Genomic DNA, 14,688 nt, shown 5'->3' with positions numbered 1-14,688 from the left:
TGTATAAATTAATTTTTGGTCTGATACAATCTAAGTTTAATCCTAACTAGTTTGGTTGAGTTAACTAAGTAGATGTCACTTCCATTGAGTTTCTTTCAACCACTATCAGTGGAGTAAGGAGAGTGTGAGGTTGACATGCTTGAAAAGCAAAACCTGACACCTCTTTTTTAAAAAATTGAAAAAAAGTACATATGTTGACTACACACAAGCTTTGGTATGTTGGTCTATAAACCTATGTTCCCTTTCTCAAACGAAATTGCATATGCAATCCTCATCCTCCCAAAACAAAGAGGATTATTCAAGCATGTCAACCTCTTCAGGCGCCAACAATACAATCGAAGATGACAAATTGGAGTCGCAGGTTCTATTTCCACATTCTACTCGCCGACCCCTTCCTTTTTCAACATCATTTGGGAGTGAGGGGGACTCCGATGATCCATTAGAGGCAATACATGCAGTCAGTGGCAAGCTGGATCATAATTCCAGACTGATCAATTCATGGCACGAGAAATGTGTTGAAGACGAGGCAATTTTGGCTGATCTTAACATTAGAGTGAACAAAGCGTTCTCCAAAAAGAACAAGTACTTGAAGCTGAGTCATAAAAGGAAGCTGAAAGCTGAGGAGTTGGATACAGTAATGAATGATGAAATGAAAGGTTGTTTGATGAACCATATGCAATGCGAAGAGCACCATAGTGAACTGGAGTTGGCATTCAACGAAGGATTCGACAAATTCCGAGCATTTGCGGCAACTACTCATACAAGTTATGATTGGAACTATGTGTCCCCTGATGCTATGAGAGAGATACTAGACGATGGTGGTGACATGAATGAGCATAAGCACGTCAAAGCTGCTCGGAAGAAGCCGACCGATACGACTAAGTGATTGCGGCTACCGCTGTTCAGTTGGTTGAGGGTGACCGTGGTATTGCACATATTCTCCCTTAATGTCATTATCTAATTTAAAATAACACAAATATCAGTTTCATTTGCTTCATATATAATTATTGGGACTATGTATTGCAAGTCATCATGTGTTCCTTCTGTCTAACATTATATTTTGCAAATATCGAAATATTATTCAATAAATAGTCAATATCACAGCAAGTTGGGAATCAGTAAAGCCCCATTATCATGTCCATTCACATTAAAGAGCTGGCGTACTTTTTCTCAAAAAACTGACACGTGAGTCATAAGTAACATAACATGTGCTATACATTGTTTAGTGAATGGTTTATGGTTTATTTATATATAATAAAATTCCAAATATTGCTGAATATTTATTTCGTCTATATCACTAGGGACATGAGTGACCATAAGCATGTGAGACCTGCTAAGAAGAAGCTGACCAATACGACCCAGTGATTGTGGCTACCGTTGTTCAGTTGGTTGGGGAGATCGTGGTATTGCTAAGAGGGAGCACATAATATGTTTTGCAATCAAATTTTCTTTTGTGTGTGGAATTATTAGTAGTTATGTAAGTTAGTGTACCCTTTAATATTTTTCACCTAAGTATCGAAATGTAATTAGCTGCAATGTTATGTTTCTTTTTTACACGCTGCTTTCTATTTGCTCTGTTCCAACAAAGTGCTTCAAGTATCCTTCAGTTACAAATGTTTACAAAATCGTGCCCCTAATAACCAGTCGAGCTCAGATCTTAATAACCAGTAAAACACTAGAACATAACATTCGAAAAAAGTGGGTACTACTTGAAATCATTACTGGTAATGGAAACAACAGCTGGCTGCTGGAAATGCAGCATTAGCCTGTGATATAATCAATGAATCTCTGTTAAAACATAATTCACCATAAACTACCCATTTTACATGGTAAAAGTCATTGCTTCTTCACATAACTCAAAATTTCATACTTTATCAAATGTCTTTGAAAATTTATAAATAGGGAGAAGACGTAAAATTAACATGTCTCCAAATTTCATGGAAGAATGAAACCAAGCAAATTTTCATTTCAATTACCAGTGGACATAGTAAGAGCTCATCGGTGGACATGAACAAAAATACAATAATATTCAAAAACTGAATCTATAAAACTTCACCTGATCATTAATCTTCATAACAACCACATTTCGTCTAATACAAATATAAATCATTCACTTGGTCCGTGCATCCTGTCAAAATCGTCGAATAATGGGTCACTACGATGTATTGGAGTTGATTCGTCATTGTTCGACGGTGATGTCCTGCATAAACATCAAACACAAGCACATAAAAATTTTACCTATTCAAATTTTAGATGTTATTACAAATAGTGTTAGCATCTTACGGTGTGTTCAAGGCTGGGCATTGTCTTCTATCATGACCAATGTGTCCACACTCCCGAAAGTGTCTAATCCCTCGCTTCATTGCCTTTTCCTTTGCTCCCGTTACTCCTTTCGACCTTCCTTTGCACCTCACTCTCTTAGGGTCTTTCATATATTGTGTTTGAGAGCTGGACCCTCCAACTTCGTTATTACTTGGTCCATCCTTCAACAACTTCAACTTCACATGCAAACTTTTTAGAGTCTTTGACAGTAGCTCACATCCTTCTTCACTCATTAATGCATCCTCAACCACATCTGAAGCAAGTCGAGACATTGTACTCCGCTTTATTAGAAGGCCAGGATCTACACAGTCTTTAATTTCTTTGCCATTTGCATCGACACCAATCCACATTTCGCAGTTTTCTTCCACCTCTTCAAAATATATTTTTCGGGCATATATTCAATCTGGTCCCTTCTGAACAATGCTAGGATGTGCTTGCAAATAATTCCAACAAATTCAAATCTTTTGCAGCTACACGATGCGTGGTCAGAATCTTTGACATATCCGACTTCTGCCACTCTTGTTTCCCAATTTTTCCTTTCGCTCACGTTAAAGACAACTTTACAAGCATCCTCTGTTTTGAGCTCTAGGAAACATGCTGTACTTTGTATTAGTTCTTGCTCAAACTTTTGAAACATTGTCCTTGTGTACAAGGTAGCCATTTGTTTGTTCATTGGCATCGGTAGAAGACATTGAGCCACTTCAAATGCATCTACGTGATCAGCAACTAACTTTTTTTCACGTTGATGAGAAAGTGCCCTCTCAAATCGTATTATGAAATCCATCAACGAATTTCTCCTTGATATGTATTGCTTGAAAAAACCATGAGAACCTTCCGCTCTTTGGCTGCTTGACATTCCAGCGGCAAAAAATTGTCGTGCGTAGGTTGGAACCCAAGATTCCCTTAAATCAAACATTGAACTTAGCCATGGATGGTCAGTCAAACCAGCCTTTGTAACCACAATATTCCATTTTGCATCAAACTCATCCTTATTGTAAGTATCCCATATGGCTTTCTGAAATTCACGCCAATACTCATTATAAGCGTCACGTGGTAACTTAACAGAGAACTTTGATGTGATGTGCCATATGCAAAGTCGATGAAATGTAGTCGGGAAGGCTATTGAAATCGCTCTGGTCATTGCCGCATCTTGATCTGTATTGATTGTTTTAGGTTCGCCACCTGGCATGGCTTTCTTAAACTCCCCAAACATCCAAATAAACGACTCAGTCGTTTCCTTGCTCAAAAATGCGCATGCTAAGACAATTGTCTGACTATGGTTATTAACTCCCAACATTGGTGCAAATGTCAAGTCGTATCGATTCGTGTTGAATGTGGTATCGAATACAACAACATCTCTATAAAACCCGTACGCCCATCTAGAAGTTGCATCTGCCCAAAAACATCGACTAAACCTGTCATGGCCATCTCACTCAATCTTGAAATAAAAAGCCTCATTTTTTTTCTGTTCAGCCATAAAATACTCAGTCACTAGTTCAACATCGTGGTTTCTCAGCTTCCCATTCACACTACATTCAAGATTGTAGATATCTTTTTTGATAAAACCGATTTTATCCATTCCTCCGGATTGCACCTCAAAAATACTTACCTTCTGATGAATGGGAATATTAACTGAACCCAACTGTTTTGTGAGTACTTTTGTAGAATCTGAAATATGACGGTGTGATCTCAATAAATGCATTCTTTCTGAGGGTGTCATCTTATGATTGTGTCCCTCTGAAAAAAGAGATATGGTATACTTCTTGCTCCCATTTGTCTTCACAACCACAATCTTAGCTTTGCAATTGCATCTACTTATTCCCCGTTGTCTTTTTCTCTCCCGAGTTTCATCCCTCCTGTATGCACCTTGTTTGCAACATACAAATTCTTTCCTCAAAATCTCTTTCTTTTTTTTCCCCCAAAAGCTGGAATGAAGTCGAATACCAAAGCCAGCTAAGAATGCATATCTATTATAGAAATTGTAAACGAGGTCAAGCGAGTCAAACTTCATCCCAACTGCTGGTGTTTCCTCATTTCTTACTTTAGGAATATAAACCCTCCCATTAGCTGTTGCACATTCATCACTCTCTGAGCCCCCAGAGATTTTATCTACGTATATTATTGATCCACTTCTATATTACTGCATAGCAATTATTCATTCATTAATCAGTCATTACTGCATCACAACATATCAATGCATTCCACTTACACAAAACATTGCCCAAATTGACACAAAACACGCATAGCCTAACTTGTTGGATTCCGATTACACAAAACGCAAGCAAAATTTAATAATAGTTACATCATCTCTTGTGAAATAATCTGAAAAAAATAACATTAGAACCAACATGTTCAACTAAGAACACAAATGTAATTCAAACCACCAATTACAGAACTTCACCCAATATCCTCTCCAAATGCTTACTCCTAATGTCATTAAGCCTAAGTTTAGGTTCTTTTACCTACATTTCATAATTTTCCACCCCGACCAACAACAATGAACTAAGTATATTGAATATTCATAAGGAAATGACACATTATTGATTCCAAAAATGACGCATTATTGATGCCACAAATGACGAATTTCCCACCCTCAAAAAAAATAAACCAAACCCAATAAAATCAATCTAGCAAGTGAACTTACCTCTCAAAATCAATCGGGACCTCTGAAGTCAGTCAGCTGGAAAGAATGTGGTGGACATTAGAGAAGACTCTTTGGTATTTGAGACTCCATCTCTACCAAAATCGAGGAACAACTGCTGCTGCGGCTTCTAGCTAAAAAAAGAGATATGCTACTTTGCTTTCATCTGGAATCTTGTCAGCTGAATGAAAAAGAGAAGGGGTTTTCACTTGAGCCATAGAATCAAAACAGGGCAACAGCTAGGTAAGAGCCATTCTTCGTAATACCCAGGATACCATAGATCGCAGGCCTCCCAACGAGCTAATGACAATCGAGTGACTATAAGGTTTGGGAGATTTGGATCCTTCTAATTGTGGGTTTGCTTTACATTCAAAAAGAGAGGATTGTGTTCTTGAGTTTTTCACAGAGAGGGAAAGAGGGAAAGATCTTCAACTGAAGTTGGGTTTCTAACGGGTTAGATTTCAACCCGATTCTACATGCACTCTCTTTTAAAAACTCACCGTTGGATTTCCAACGGCTCTTACATACCCCTCAAAAACACCATTTATAACTTTCCACTCACTATAGAAGCTCCTACTGGACTTGCTCTTAGTAATCCATCCACCGACTTTGCATTCTAGAAAATTCCAAGTACTACATAAGCCTGAACAGTTACATGAAAACCCTAGCCTAAACCCTATTCGTACGGCCTCTGCATTTCCATCCCTTACTCATCTTAATCTTCTGACCAAATCTATGAGATAAAACCGGCAAACTACAGACTCAGAATTTGATCGTGAGTCGTGGTTCAATTGACGAAAATTCGGATCAGTGTGATACGGAGGAAGAAAGGCAGAAGCTTTTGAAGAAAGATTTCACGGATCTACTTGCTGGTGGTCTTGATATTATTGCTTTTGGAGATGTGAGATTCATTACTCTGTCTTTATAACTTATTTGGTTTTTCATTCGTTGATGCTTTCTTGTTGATTGATTTGAGGCACAATTTCAAATGTTCTATAGTTTGTTTGGTCGCGTGAGTAAAATAATAAATAAAAAATCACAATTTTGTCGGTTAGAAATCATCTGCTTGAACGATTAAAAGGGAAGCAAGTTCTGCTTGATTTATAATGACTTCAAACAAGCAGAATTTTATTTGCAAGCCATGGGGTATTGTGTTAATTAATTACTGCTTTTATGAGACTAACGACTTGCCAACTATTGCCGTAGCCAGGGGCAAATCCATATTGGGGCAAAGGGGTCACTTGGCCTCATGGCAATTAGAAAACCCCATGACAGCCGCAGATATTACTCCCTGGAACCTTGGGTGGCAGGGCAGGAATGCCCATAAGGTGTTTGTCAAAATGCCTTGAGCCTTGGGTGGCTGGGCAGGAATTTACAGTTCTTTGTCAAAATGCCTCAATGAAGGCTGTGCTGTGCTAGGCAGCAGGCAGGTCCTGTTCAAGACAGCAGTTTGGTTCAATTATATTAGCAACAGAATACCAACCAAACTAGTACAAATTTCGTCAAGCTACCATTTAACAAGTAGAAGTGGAGCTGATGAGTGCAGCATATTTTAATTAAGGAGGCAATGGAAATTCTCTGAAGCTTGTACTTTCAATAGATTAGTGTACAAGTTTGTGCGGATTAGATTCAGGCTTGTTGTCTTTTTTTTTTCCCCAGGAAACTGCATGCATATGAGCTAATAGATTTTTAAGCCTTTAACATTTATAATGTGACCGTGTCTCTGTGACTTTCTCAGAATAACATAATTCCATTCAATGACATGGATAGAACATAGAAGTTGATAAGCATCTGTTAGTTTGTGCTATCTGAGCCTTTGGCCCCAAATATCTAACTTTCAGCAAAAGAGAAAAGCTCTAACATTTATAAGAGAAATGAAGAGACTATGATTCAAATATATATGAAAGCATATTGCACAAATTACATAATGTTGGGTTTAGCGTGCAAGTGTGGCTACACAACTTTCTATTTTCATCCGAAATAAACCTACTGTCTATTTCCCATTTTGGCTTCTGCAGCAGTGATTACCCTAACTAAGAGCCGACAACCCCTGGCTCTAACTCATCAAATTCTTCTCAGTCTATTCGCTCCTTCCTATAATATTTAGGCTCACAGCTGCACTCATCCCATGTATTAGTTTAATTGTTAAGTTCTTCTTCAAATTTAGAATTTGTAGAGCTGAATTTTTTTTTTTTTTGTTTATGTTTATATTTGCAGAGTGGAGGTTCAACTTGGGGTTCAGTTTTTGCGGTTTCCTGACTTTCTCTGATATCCGTGAGTCTCTTCTGACAGAGGTGAGCCTTTGTTTGCCATTTTGTTTTAATATTTCAATAGTGTGTGTGGTATTTTGGATCTTTCTTTTGGTTTTTTTCTGGCCTTGGTTGACTGTCTTAAATGGTAGCTTGCTTTTTTGTACAGATTTTGTTTGATTGCTGAAGAAAATTTGGAGATCTTTTTTCACATTTGGTCATGATGATGTTGATGAGGATTTTATTTTTGTTGCAAATTGGATAGGGTAGACTTGAAAAAGGTGGTTAGCTTTCCTTGCTAAATTTGGGTCGATGGTTTTCTTTTTCTTCCTATTTAAAATGATAAAAGTCAAGCACATCCAAGAACAGAAAAAACAAGCAAGTATGTTGAGAGTAGAATTGATCCCAGCGATGAATCCCATCGGAGTCATCTACGTCACCTGTAATCCTTTTCAAGATTTTTTTCTTTTTTGATCGAATAGTGTCCTTTTGAAGCTTTGAATGCTTCACGTGCTTGCTTTGCCCACTTCCTATTATAGTAATATATTGATGCAGGAGCATCTATGAAGCTCTCTAAGATTACATAGGCCCATAAGTCAATTGAGCTAGGGTTCTATTTACTTTAAATTATTAGTTACTTCTTATGTTTTCCTATTCTTACTAGGATTTGGTTTAATCACCTGTTTAGGTTTTTAATTTCCTATGTCAATTAGGTTTTCTGTATTCTAGTATAAATAGGCTATTTAGAGACTCATGTATTTAAGTTTTTTGTTGATTAATATAATTTCAGACGTTAGTCTATAGAGTTTCTGTTGGGATTTTGCCCTAGAACTCAATTATCTTCGTTCCAACTTCAATTATATTGCTTTATCCTTCTATTCTCTGTCTTTTGGGTATGTTTGGGTCACTGGACAGCAGCTTATAGCTGCTGCCCTGCATCATATATTTAGGCTTAATTGTTACAGTTCCTCCGAAAACATTGGTCAAATTCCATATTGGCCCTGGACTTCATCACAAACTCTCTCCCACTTTTCTTTCTTCCTTCATCCTTTCTCTTTTTCTTCCTTTTCTTTTTTCTTTCTCTTTCTCTGGTGCGGTTTTCTTCTCTTGCTCTAGTTTTCTCCTTCTCTCTCTCATTTTGTAGATCTAAGTTTAGATCTGTGGGCTGAGCCTTGCAAGTCTGACATACTTGAGACAAGTTGAGCAAGTTAGATTTATTCTACGAATGAAATGTATGAAACTGCTCTAATTTTTGTTCCTAATACAGTTTATTTTATTATTTCTGATACATTTTCTTTGATTACCTATGCTCTTTCTGTTTAATTTCATTTGAATTTTTCTTGAGATTTCAGTTCTGGGTTATCTCAATTCGACTTTTTAATCTTGGTTCTACTGTGCTACCAGGTGTTCAGTTCAGCGCTGATAGTTGCATAACAAAGCCGTGGCATCACTTCTCTGGGTTGATGTGTTCGTGAAAATCCAATTTTGGGTCAGTAATTTCTTCTTTCTATTTCTGTAACACCCATGTGTCAAAGGACAAAAAATTTAAAAGAAGCAAAACAACCTTTGATAATTGTCATTACTTATTACTTTCGTTTATGCGTCATTGGTTTGTCATGAATTTATTGTTACAATTTTTTTTTTGTTCATAAATTTGGTGTATGGCAGTCTTAATATCTCGCCAGCACTTCTCGCATTCCTCAATTGTTTCTCAGTTCAAGAAGTGAATTTCACTTTCAAGGTAAATCTCCACAAACTATTCATGAAATTTTCTTTTGAATCACCAATTCTTTCGTGATATTAGCCATTGATGATATTCCTTATAATATATTCATCTTCAACAACTCATTGAAGCCCATAGTAGGAAATCATTAGATTTTAATTTAAGCTTAAATGGTATTTTGCTTTCTTTGTTCCAATTTTGTTTGATTGCTGAAGAAATTTGGATATCTTTTTTCACATTTGGTCACGATGATGATGAAAAGGAGTTGATTTTTGGTGCCAACGGATTGGGTAGACTTCAAAACATTGATTACCTTTTCTTTTCCTTCTTCCTATTTAAGATGATTAATTATGATTTTAGGAAGGTCAAAGTTACTTTTTGTTCCTGCCTCCCACTTTGGTTAGGAATGTATAATTAATTTCAGGAATTGTATGTATATGAAGCCACTGTTATATCTATAAAATGATTAATATTATGTAGCCAAATCAATAGTGGTTTGACGTGTTATGTGATATGAATCTAGATTGCACATTCAAATAAAAATTTATTGCCAAGTAACATGTCAAATTAGTTGGAATTGAATCAATCTGATGAGGTAATGCTCTTAAAATCACTGTATATGATATTTTCCTTACATTTTTCCTATGGTTTGTTGGTTTTAGGATTAATTGTTACAGTTCCTCCGAAAACATTGGTCAGATTCCATATTGGCCCTTGGACTTAATCACAAACTCTTTCTTGCTTTGTCCTTTCTCTTTTTCTTCCTTTTCTCTTTTTGTTCTCTTTCTCTGGTGCGGTTTTCTTCTCTCGCTCTAGTTTTCTCCTCCCTTTTGGTTTGTCATGAATTTATTGTCACAATTTTTTTTTTGTTCATAAATTTGGTCCATGGCAGTCTTAATATCTCTCCAGCACTTCTCGCTTTCATCAATCGTTTCTCAGTTCAAGCAGTGAATTTCACTGTCAAGGTAAATCTCCACAAACTATTCATGAAATTTTCTTTTGTGATATTAGCCTCTTGGTTGTCCTCCACTTCACCTCCATTGTGCTTGATACTCATCTTTTGCTTTTCTTTTACACCCTCCCTTTATTTTCATTTTTTAATTTCTGGTGCCTAACTTAAATCAATTAATTTTCTTTTATTTTGTTTCTTTATGTTCTAGTTGTGATTCAGTTGTTTGCTTTCTGCTGATGATAAGCAAAGGCTGGGAACCTGGCATGGCTGCTTTGACTGGCATTTGCCTAAAAAGTTGTTGCTAAGCTGCAAAGAAAAAAGAAACAACTGCAACTGATTAACGGTTCAGTGAAGAACAATTTACCCAATAAGGAATAAAGAATCCCATTATTCTAAATATAATATTTTGTTAACAAATCGAAAAAGGAGAAAATGCATCTTTACTTTGTCCAGGCACATGGCTGCTTGTAGCTAAAGGTGGGCGCAAATACATTGAATTCTTGATCAGTTCCCTCGTGGTTGGGCCACACAGTAGTCCTTTTTAAGCTTCCTTTGGCCACTTCCTACTTGGTAAAATTTATTTATTACTTGGAACCTGGAACTTGGAACCTGTCGAATGCGTCACATAAAAAATTGGGGCCCGTATGTAATATATATATACGGTTCTATTTTTTTGTAGGTAGAGGTAGTGGGTGGCCATAAAAATCGAACAGAACAAATCGAATAATTGAATGGAAAGTAACCGAAAAACATAGAATTGACCAAAAAAAGTACTGGAAGATCTTGATAGAGATGTAAATTTGGTAGAAACAACTACTGGAAGATCCTGATTTACTCTTACGGAACGGTTTAGTTTGAAAACCAACCGCATGTTTTGTTTGACAGGTTTAACTAAATTGGTGAACATGTTTGCATGTTTTTCTTTTTCTTGCTTATTAAATTATTATATATCTACTACTAATGTGATACGACGTACCTTTACCTCAGATTATGGGCAACGAGAAACTCGCCTCAAAAACACAGAAGTCGAGAAACAAATCATCGACGCGTGCCAATCCTTTATCAGCACAAGAAGGGTCATCCTCATCGGCACAGACAGCTGCTGCTCCAGCAGTGGCAAGTCCATCAGTGGCCAAGCACAGTGGCAAGTCCATCAGTGGCCAAGACAGCTGCTGCTCCAGCATCTGCACAACGATTGTATGTTCGATGTTCCTTCAAAGAGTACTTGGAGAATCCTTATCAATTAGATGGGGAGCAGTTCAAGCGTGGGGGTCAAAGCATACTTAGGTCAGTTGCATTTACCATGAACTTTTCCTTTATATATAAAATTTTATTTAAGAGAATGCTAGCAACCTTCTAGAACTTTCCCCTTTGGACCTTCCTATTTTCCTCATGACATGTCACTTTTCTTACCCTTAAAACAATATCATCAATGCATCACATAAGCAAATTTTTGTTTACCAAGTTAACCCTCATTAAATTTGTTGGATATAATTTTTTTTTTTTTTTTTTTTGGGTAAAAGCAGCTACAACTTTCTTTCCACCTTATTAAAAAATTAATACGAAAAAGCATAGGTTTTTTATATATAAAAAAGTGCTTACTTTTTGTTTTTCTGAAGAATACATACGTTGCTAATAAAATCTTCAGTCCTAGCATAACTCTCTTTCCGCCATATTACAAAATTAAATAAGAGCAGCGTAGGTATTTTTAGATAAAAAAAAGTGTCTGCTTTTCATTTTTCCAAATGATACAGACTATGATCATAAATTTCTGTCCTAGCATAGCATCAACTTCTTTTGTGCTTAAAGACAAAAAAATATATATGTTCTCACTGGAATAAAAACACCATTGAAAAATAAACTGACATTTTTAATTTTTAAAATTTTTAATTTTTTTAATAAAGTGGTAAGAAAGTTGTAAAAGAAAATCAATACATTTAACAAAGGTAAACTTAGAAAACAAAAATTATCATGTGTGATGCATTGATGACATTAGTATAAGAAAAGTGACACATGTCATGAGTAAAAGAGAGAAGGTTCAAAGGAGAAAGAGAGAATGTTGCTAGCATTCCCTTTTTTTTTAATGCTATTATTAACCTCATTCCCTTTTTAGAGGTCTCATAGGTAAAGTTGCTCGTTTGGGGTTAAAAGGCATAACAGAGGGGCGCTTGACTGCTGGAAATATCTTAGTTATTGGCAATAAGGCTGAGAATCTGGAGGTTGAAATTTTGGATACTCCACAAAAATACAACCAGGCCTTGCCAAGCTATCGTGAACAATTTCGAAAATTGGCATCAGAAATGGTTGATGCATGGGAAGCTACTTGTCTGTTGGCGTGGTCACAGCATTTTTTCGAAATGCTAGATAATTGCATACCTTGGTAAGCAAGCTCCTGATAACTTATCTTATTCATATAGGATCATGCATTAAGAAGGCAAATTCATACACCCACAGATGAAATAATACAACCTAAAAAGAAATGCAGACGTAGAGTTCTTCTTTAGTTATGAGGATTGAGTAGTATTTGGGTTCACCCTAACATACTAAAACACTTTCCCAAGAAGAGGACGAACCTGCTTTCAATCAAGGCACATGAAATATGTAGTGTGAATTACTTGGAAAGCCAATATTCTCACCTCTTACTCTCATTAAGTGCAGGTTCTATTTTAAGCAACTAGAGTGGCATCCCTTACTATTATCGTCTCACGAAGTAGCCGTGGTTATATTCCGTCTCTATACACATCTTGACGTTGAGAAAAAAGGTTGGAAAAACAATTACAAAGAGCTTATAACGAGAGAAAACGTTGACTTTGGTAAAATCATTTCTAGAACTGGTCGTGGTGCCTTTGCTTTCTCTAAGGTTTACAGTTATCCTTCCGACCAAAAAAAAAAAAAGCTTTACAGTTATCCGGAAAAGAAAAAAAAAACCGTTATTCACCAGTCGAATATGAACCAAATGCGCTGGGGGCACTCAAGTATTTCAGACATGCACTCAGTCATGTTAATGACCATATGTGGGACGACTTCGTGGAGAAAAATGCGGTATACACGACCTAAAAGTGCTTTTTAATTTATGTTAAACTACTCTAACGTTTATTATCATTCAATTATTGCAGAAATCAGAAATTCAATTATTGCAGAAACCAGAGGAAATACCAGCAGATGCACTTTTGGTATTAACATAGACCTAAATTTGCTGTTTAGATTTTTTAAATATTACTATTCTCTAAAACATGTTTGTATTCAATTTTTGCAGACACGAGAGGAAATAGAGAATACGCTCACTCAAGCCTTCCCAGAAGTGCCCCTAGAATTATTCGATTACATGCTTCATAAGCACATTGACATAAATGCTGCAATTACATAAGAGAGCTTCAAATCTGGTAAACATATTATTTTGTAGATCCAATGTCACAAACACATACAATAGAGCTTCAACTTTTGGACCTGTAGACTGTTAAGAAATCTACCAGCTTAAGACTTTGTTTAGTTGAGTGGTTTACTGTAATTTGCGTACTGCTCTTTCATTTTCTAGTAATTTCTATCATTTTTAGTTTTCGGTGTTGAATTCATATTTCGTTGCTTTATTATTATTATTTTTTTCTGAGTGAAGTAGTATTGCATCTCATTTATTGGTATATTCTATACTCACAAACCAGCTACAAATTAAGCCCAAGTAATTACTGTATTATTATTGTAACATCTAATTAACACACAACGATACTGCTAAAATACTGTATTATATATATATAGAACATTTTAACACGAAATAGGGTGACTTGGAACTTACCTCGCCAATAGCCATTGTGGTGGTTGATTTACGCTTCCCCCTTTTCCTTCACACCCTCCTGCAATGGCGGATCAAACATCTTGTTGTGCCAACCAATTAAAAAGTGTAAGCAAGCTGGTAGGTATGGAGCCTTGCATATACGTTCTAACCAAGGATTTAAATATTGAGGGTTGAGGGTTTTGGAAATATCCGTGGTTCAAAAACACATATAAATATCAACAAAATATGGATATCCATAAAAATGATGGAAAGTGGTAGAAAAAACATGGAAATTTGTGGTGAAATTTTAGAAGATGTTGAATTAGTCAATTATCTATTGTTTTAACACAAATTTTTATTAAAAAAATACCTTGTATGATGAGTTTGAGTGATTTAAGTTGAGCATAGGACGAGCTAACAAACACTGTAACTTAAAAAATGAATAGTATGCAAGTAATAAGAGAGGTTTATATATCATTATTATGTAGGTTAAGAATAACAAAGGTAAAAGGGGTTCATTAACACCTCCGTCCACAGCAGAGCAGATTTTAAAAGCACCTCTCCAGCAGCTTCCGAAATCTGCTGCCAATGACCCCCAATTTTGAAAAAAAAAAAAAAACGCAGCTTTGTCTTGTTTTACCAAACAGCTTTGGGTTCAAAAAAATTTTAGAAAGCACCGCAACCCCAAACTTAACCTTCTCTTTAAATCAATATACCATATGAATGCTCGACTCCTGATATATCAAATTTACAAGGAAATTGCGATTGACCAGGTGGAGAGAATTGTACCTTGATACAGATACTTTTGGTTCCTCGCATGAGTTATTAGTATAGGATATATGATGAACCTGAGAAAAGATGAAATGAAATCAGAGATCAACATGACAAACTAAAGAAAGTAACAACTAAAACGTCTATATGAATGAGAACTGAGTCTCCCGAAAATAAATAAATAAATAATTTACACGTCTCTCTTGTTGACTGGTTGCACGCGTCGACTGCTAGGAAATATATGGCAACTTTGAGATGACT

General features: G+C 36.1%; 1 protein-coding gene and 1 long non-coding RNA gene across 2 annotated transcripts; both read left to right on the top strand.

Moving 5' to 3' along the window:
• Nucleotides 1-5,562: 5,562 nt before the first annotated feature.
• On the top strand, nucleotides 5,563-6,612 carry LOC117612443. Its single transcript, XR_004583400.1, has 2 exons — nucleotides 5,563-5,864; nucleotides 6,170-6,612. It is a non-coding gene; the product is annotated as an uncharacterized LOC117612443 (long non-coding RNA).
• A 2,913-nt stretch (nucleotides 6,613-9,525) lies between these two features.
• Nucleotides 9,526-13,147, top strand: LOC117612440. Its single transcript, XM_034341128.1, has 5 exons — nucleotides 9,526-9,530; nucleotides 10,875-11,174; nucleotides 12,001-12,267; nucleotides 12,546-12,929; nucleotides 13,004-13,147. Exons 1-5 carry the CDS (start codon nucleotides 9,526-9,528, stop codon nucleotides 13,065-13,067), a joined length of 1,020 nt encoding a protein of 339 aa, XP_034197019.1. The 3' UTR covers nucleotides 13,068-13,147.
• Nucleotides 13,148-14,688: the final 1,541 nt, after the last annotated feature.

The sequence above is a fragment of the Prunus dulcis genome, unplaced genomic scaffold (assembly GCF_902201215.1).
Source record: "Prunus dulcis unplaced genomic scaffold, ALMONDv2, whole genome shotgun sequence".
NCBI lineage: Eukaryota > Viridiplantae > Streptophyta > Magnoliopsida > Rosales > Rosaceae > Prunus > Prunus dulcis.
This window is presented reverse-complemented; position numbering and strand designations above follow the sequence as displayed.

Coding starts and splice junctions, on each gene's coding strand:
- LOC117612440 (XM_034341128.1), top strand. Junction 11,175..12,000: donor GGGGGTCAAAGCATACTTAG/GTCAGTTGCATT, acceptor TTCCCTTTTTAG/AGGTCTCATAGGTAAAGTTG. Junction 12,930..13,003: donor ACTTCGTGGAGAAAAATGCG/GTATACACGACC, acceptor CAATTATTGCAG/AAATCAGAAATTCAATTATT.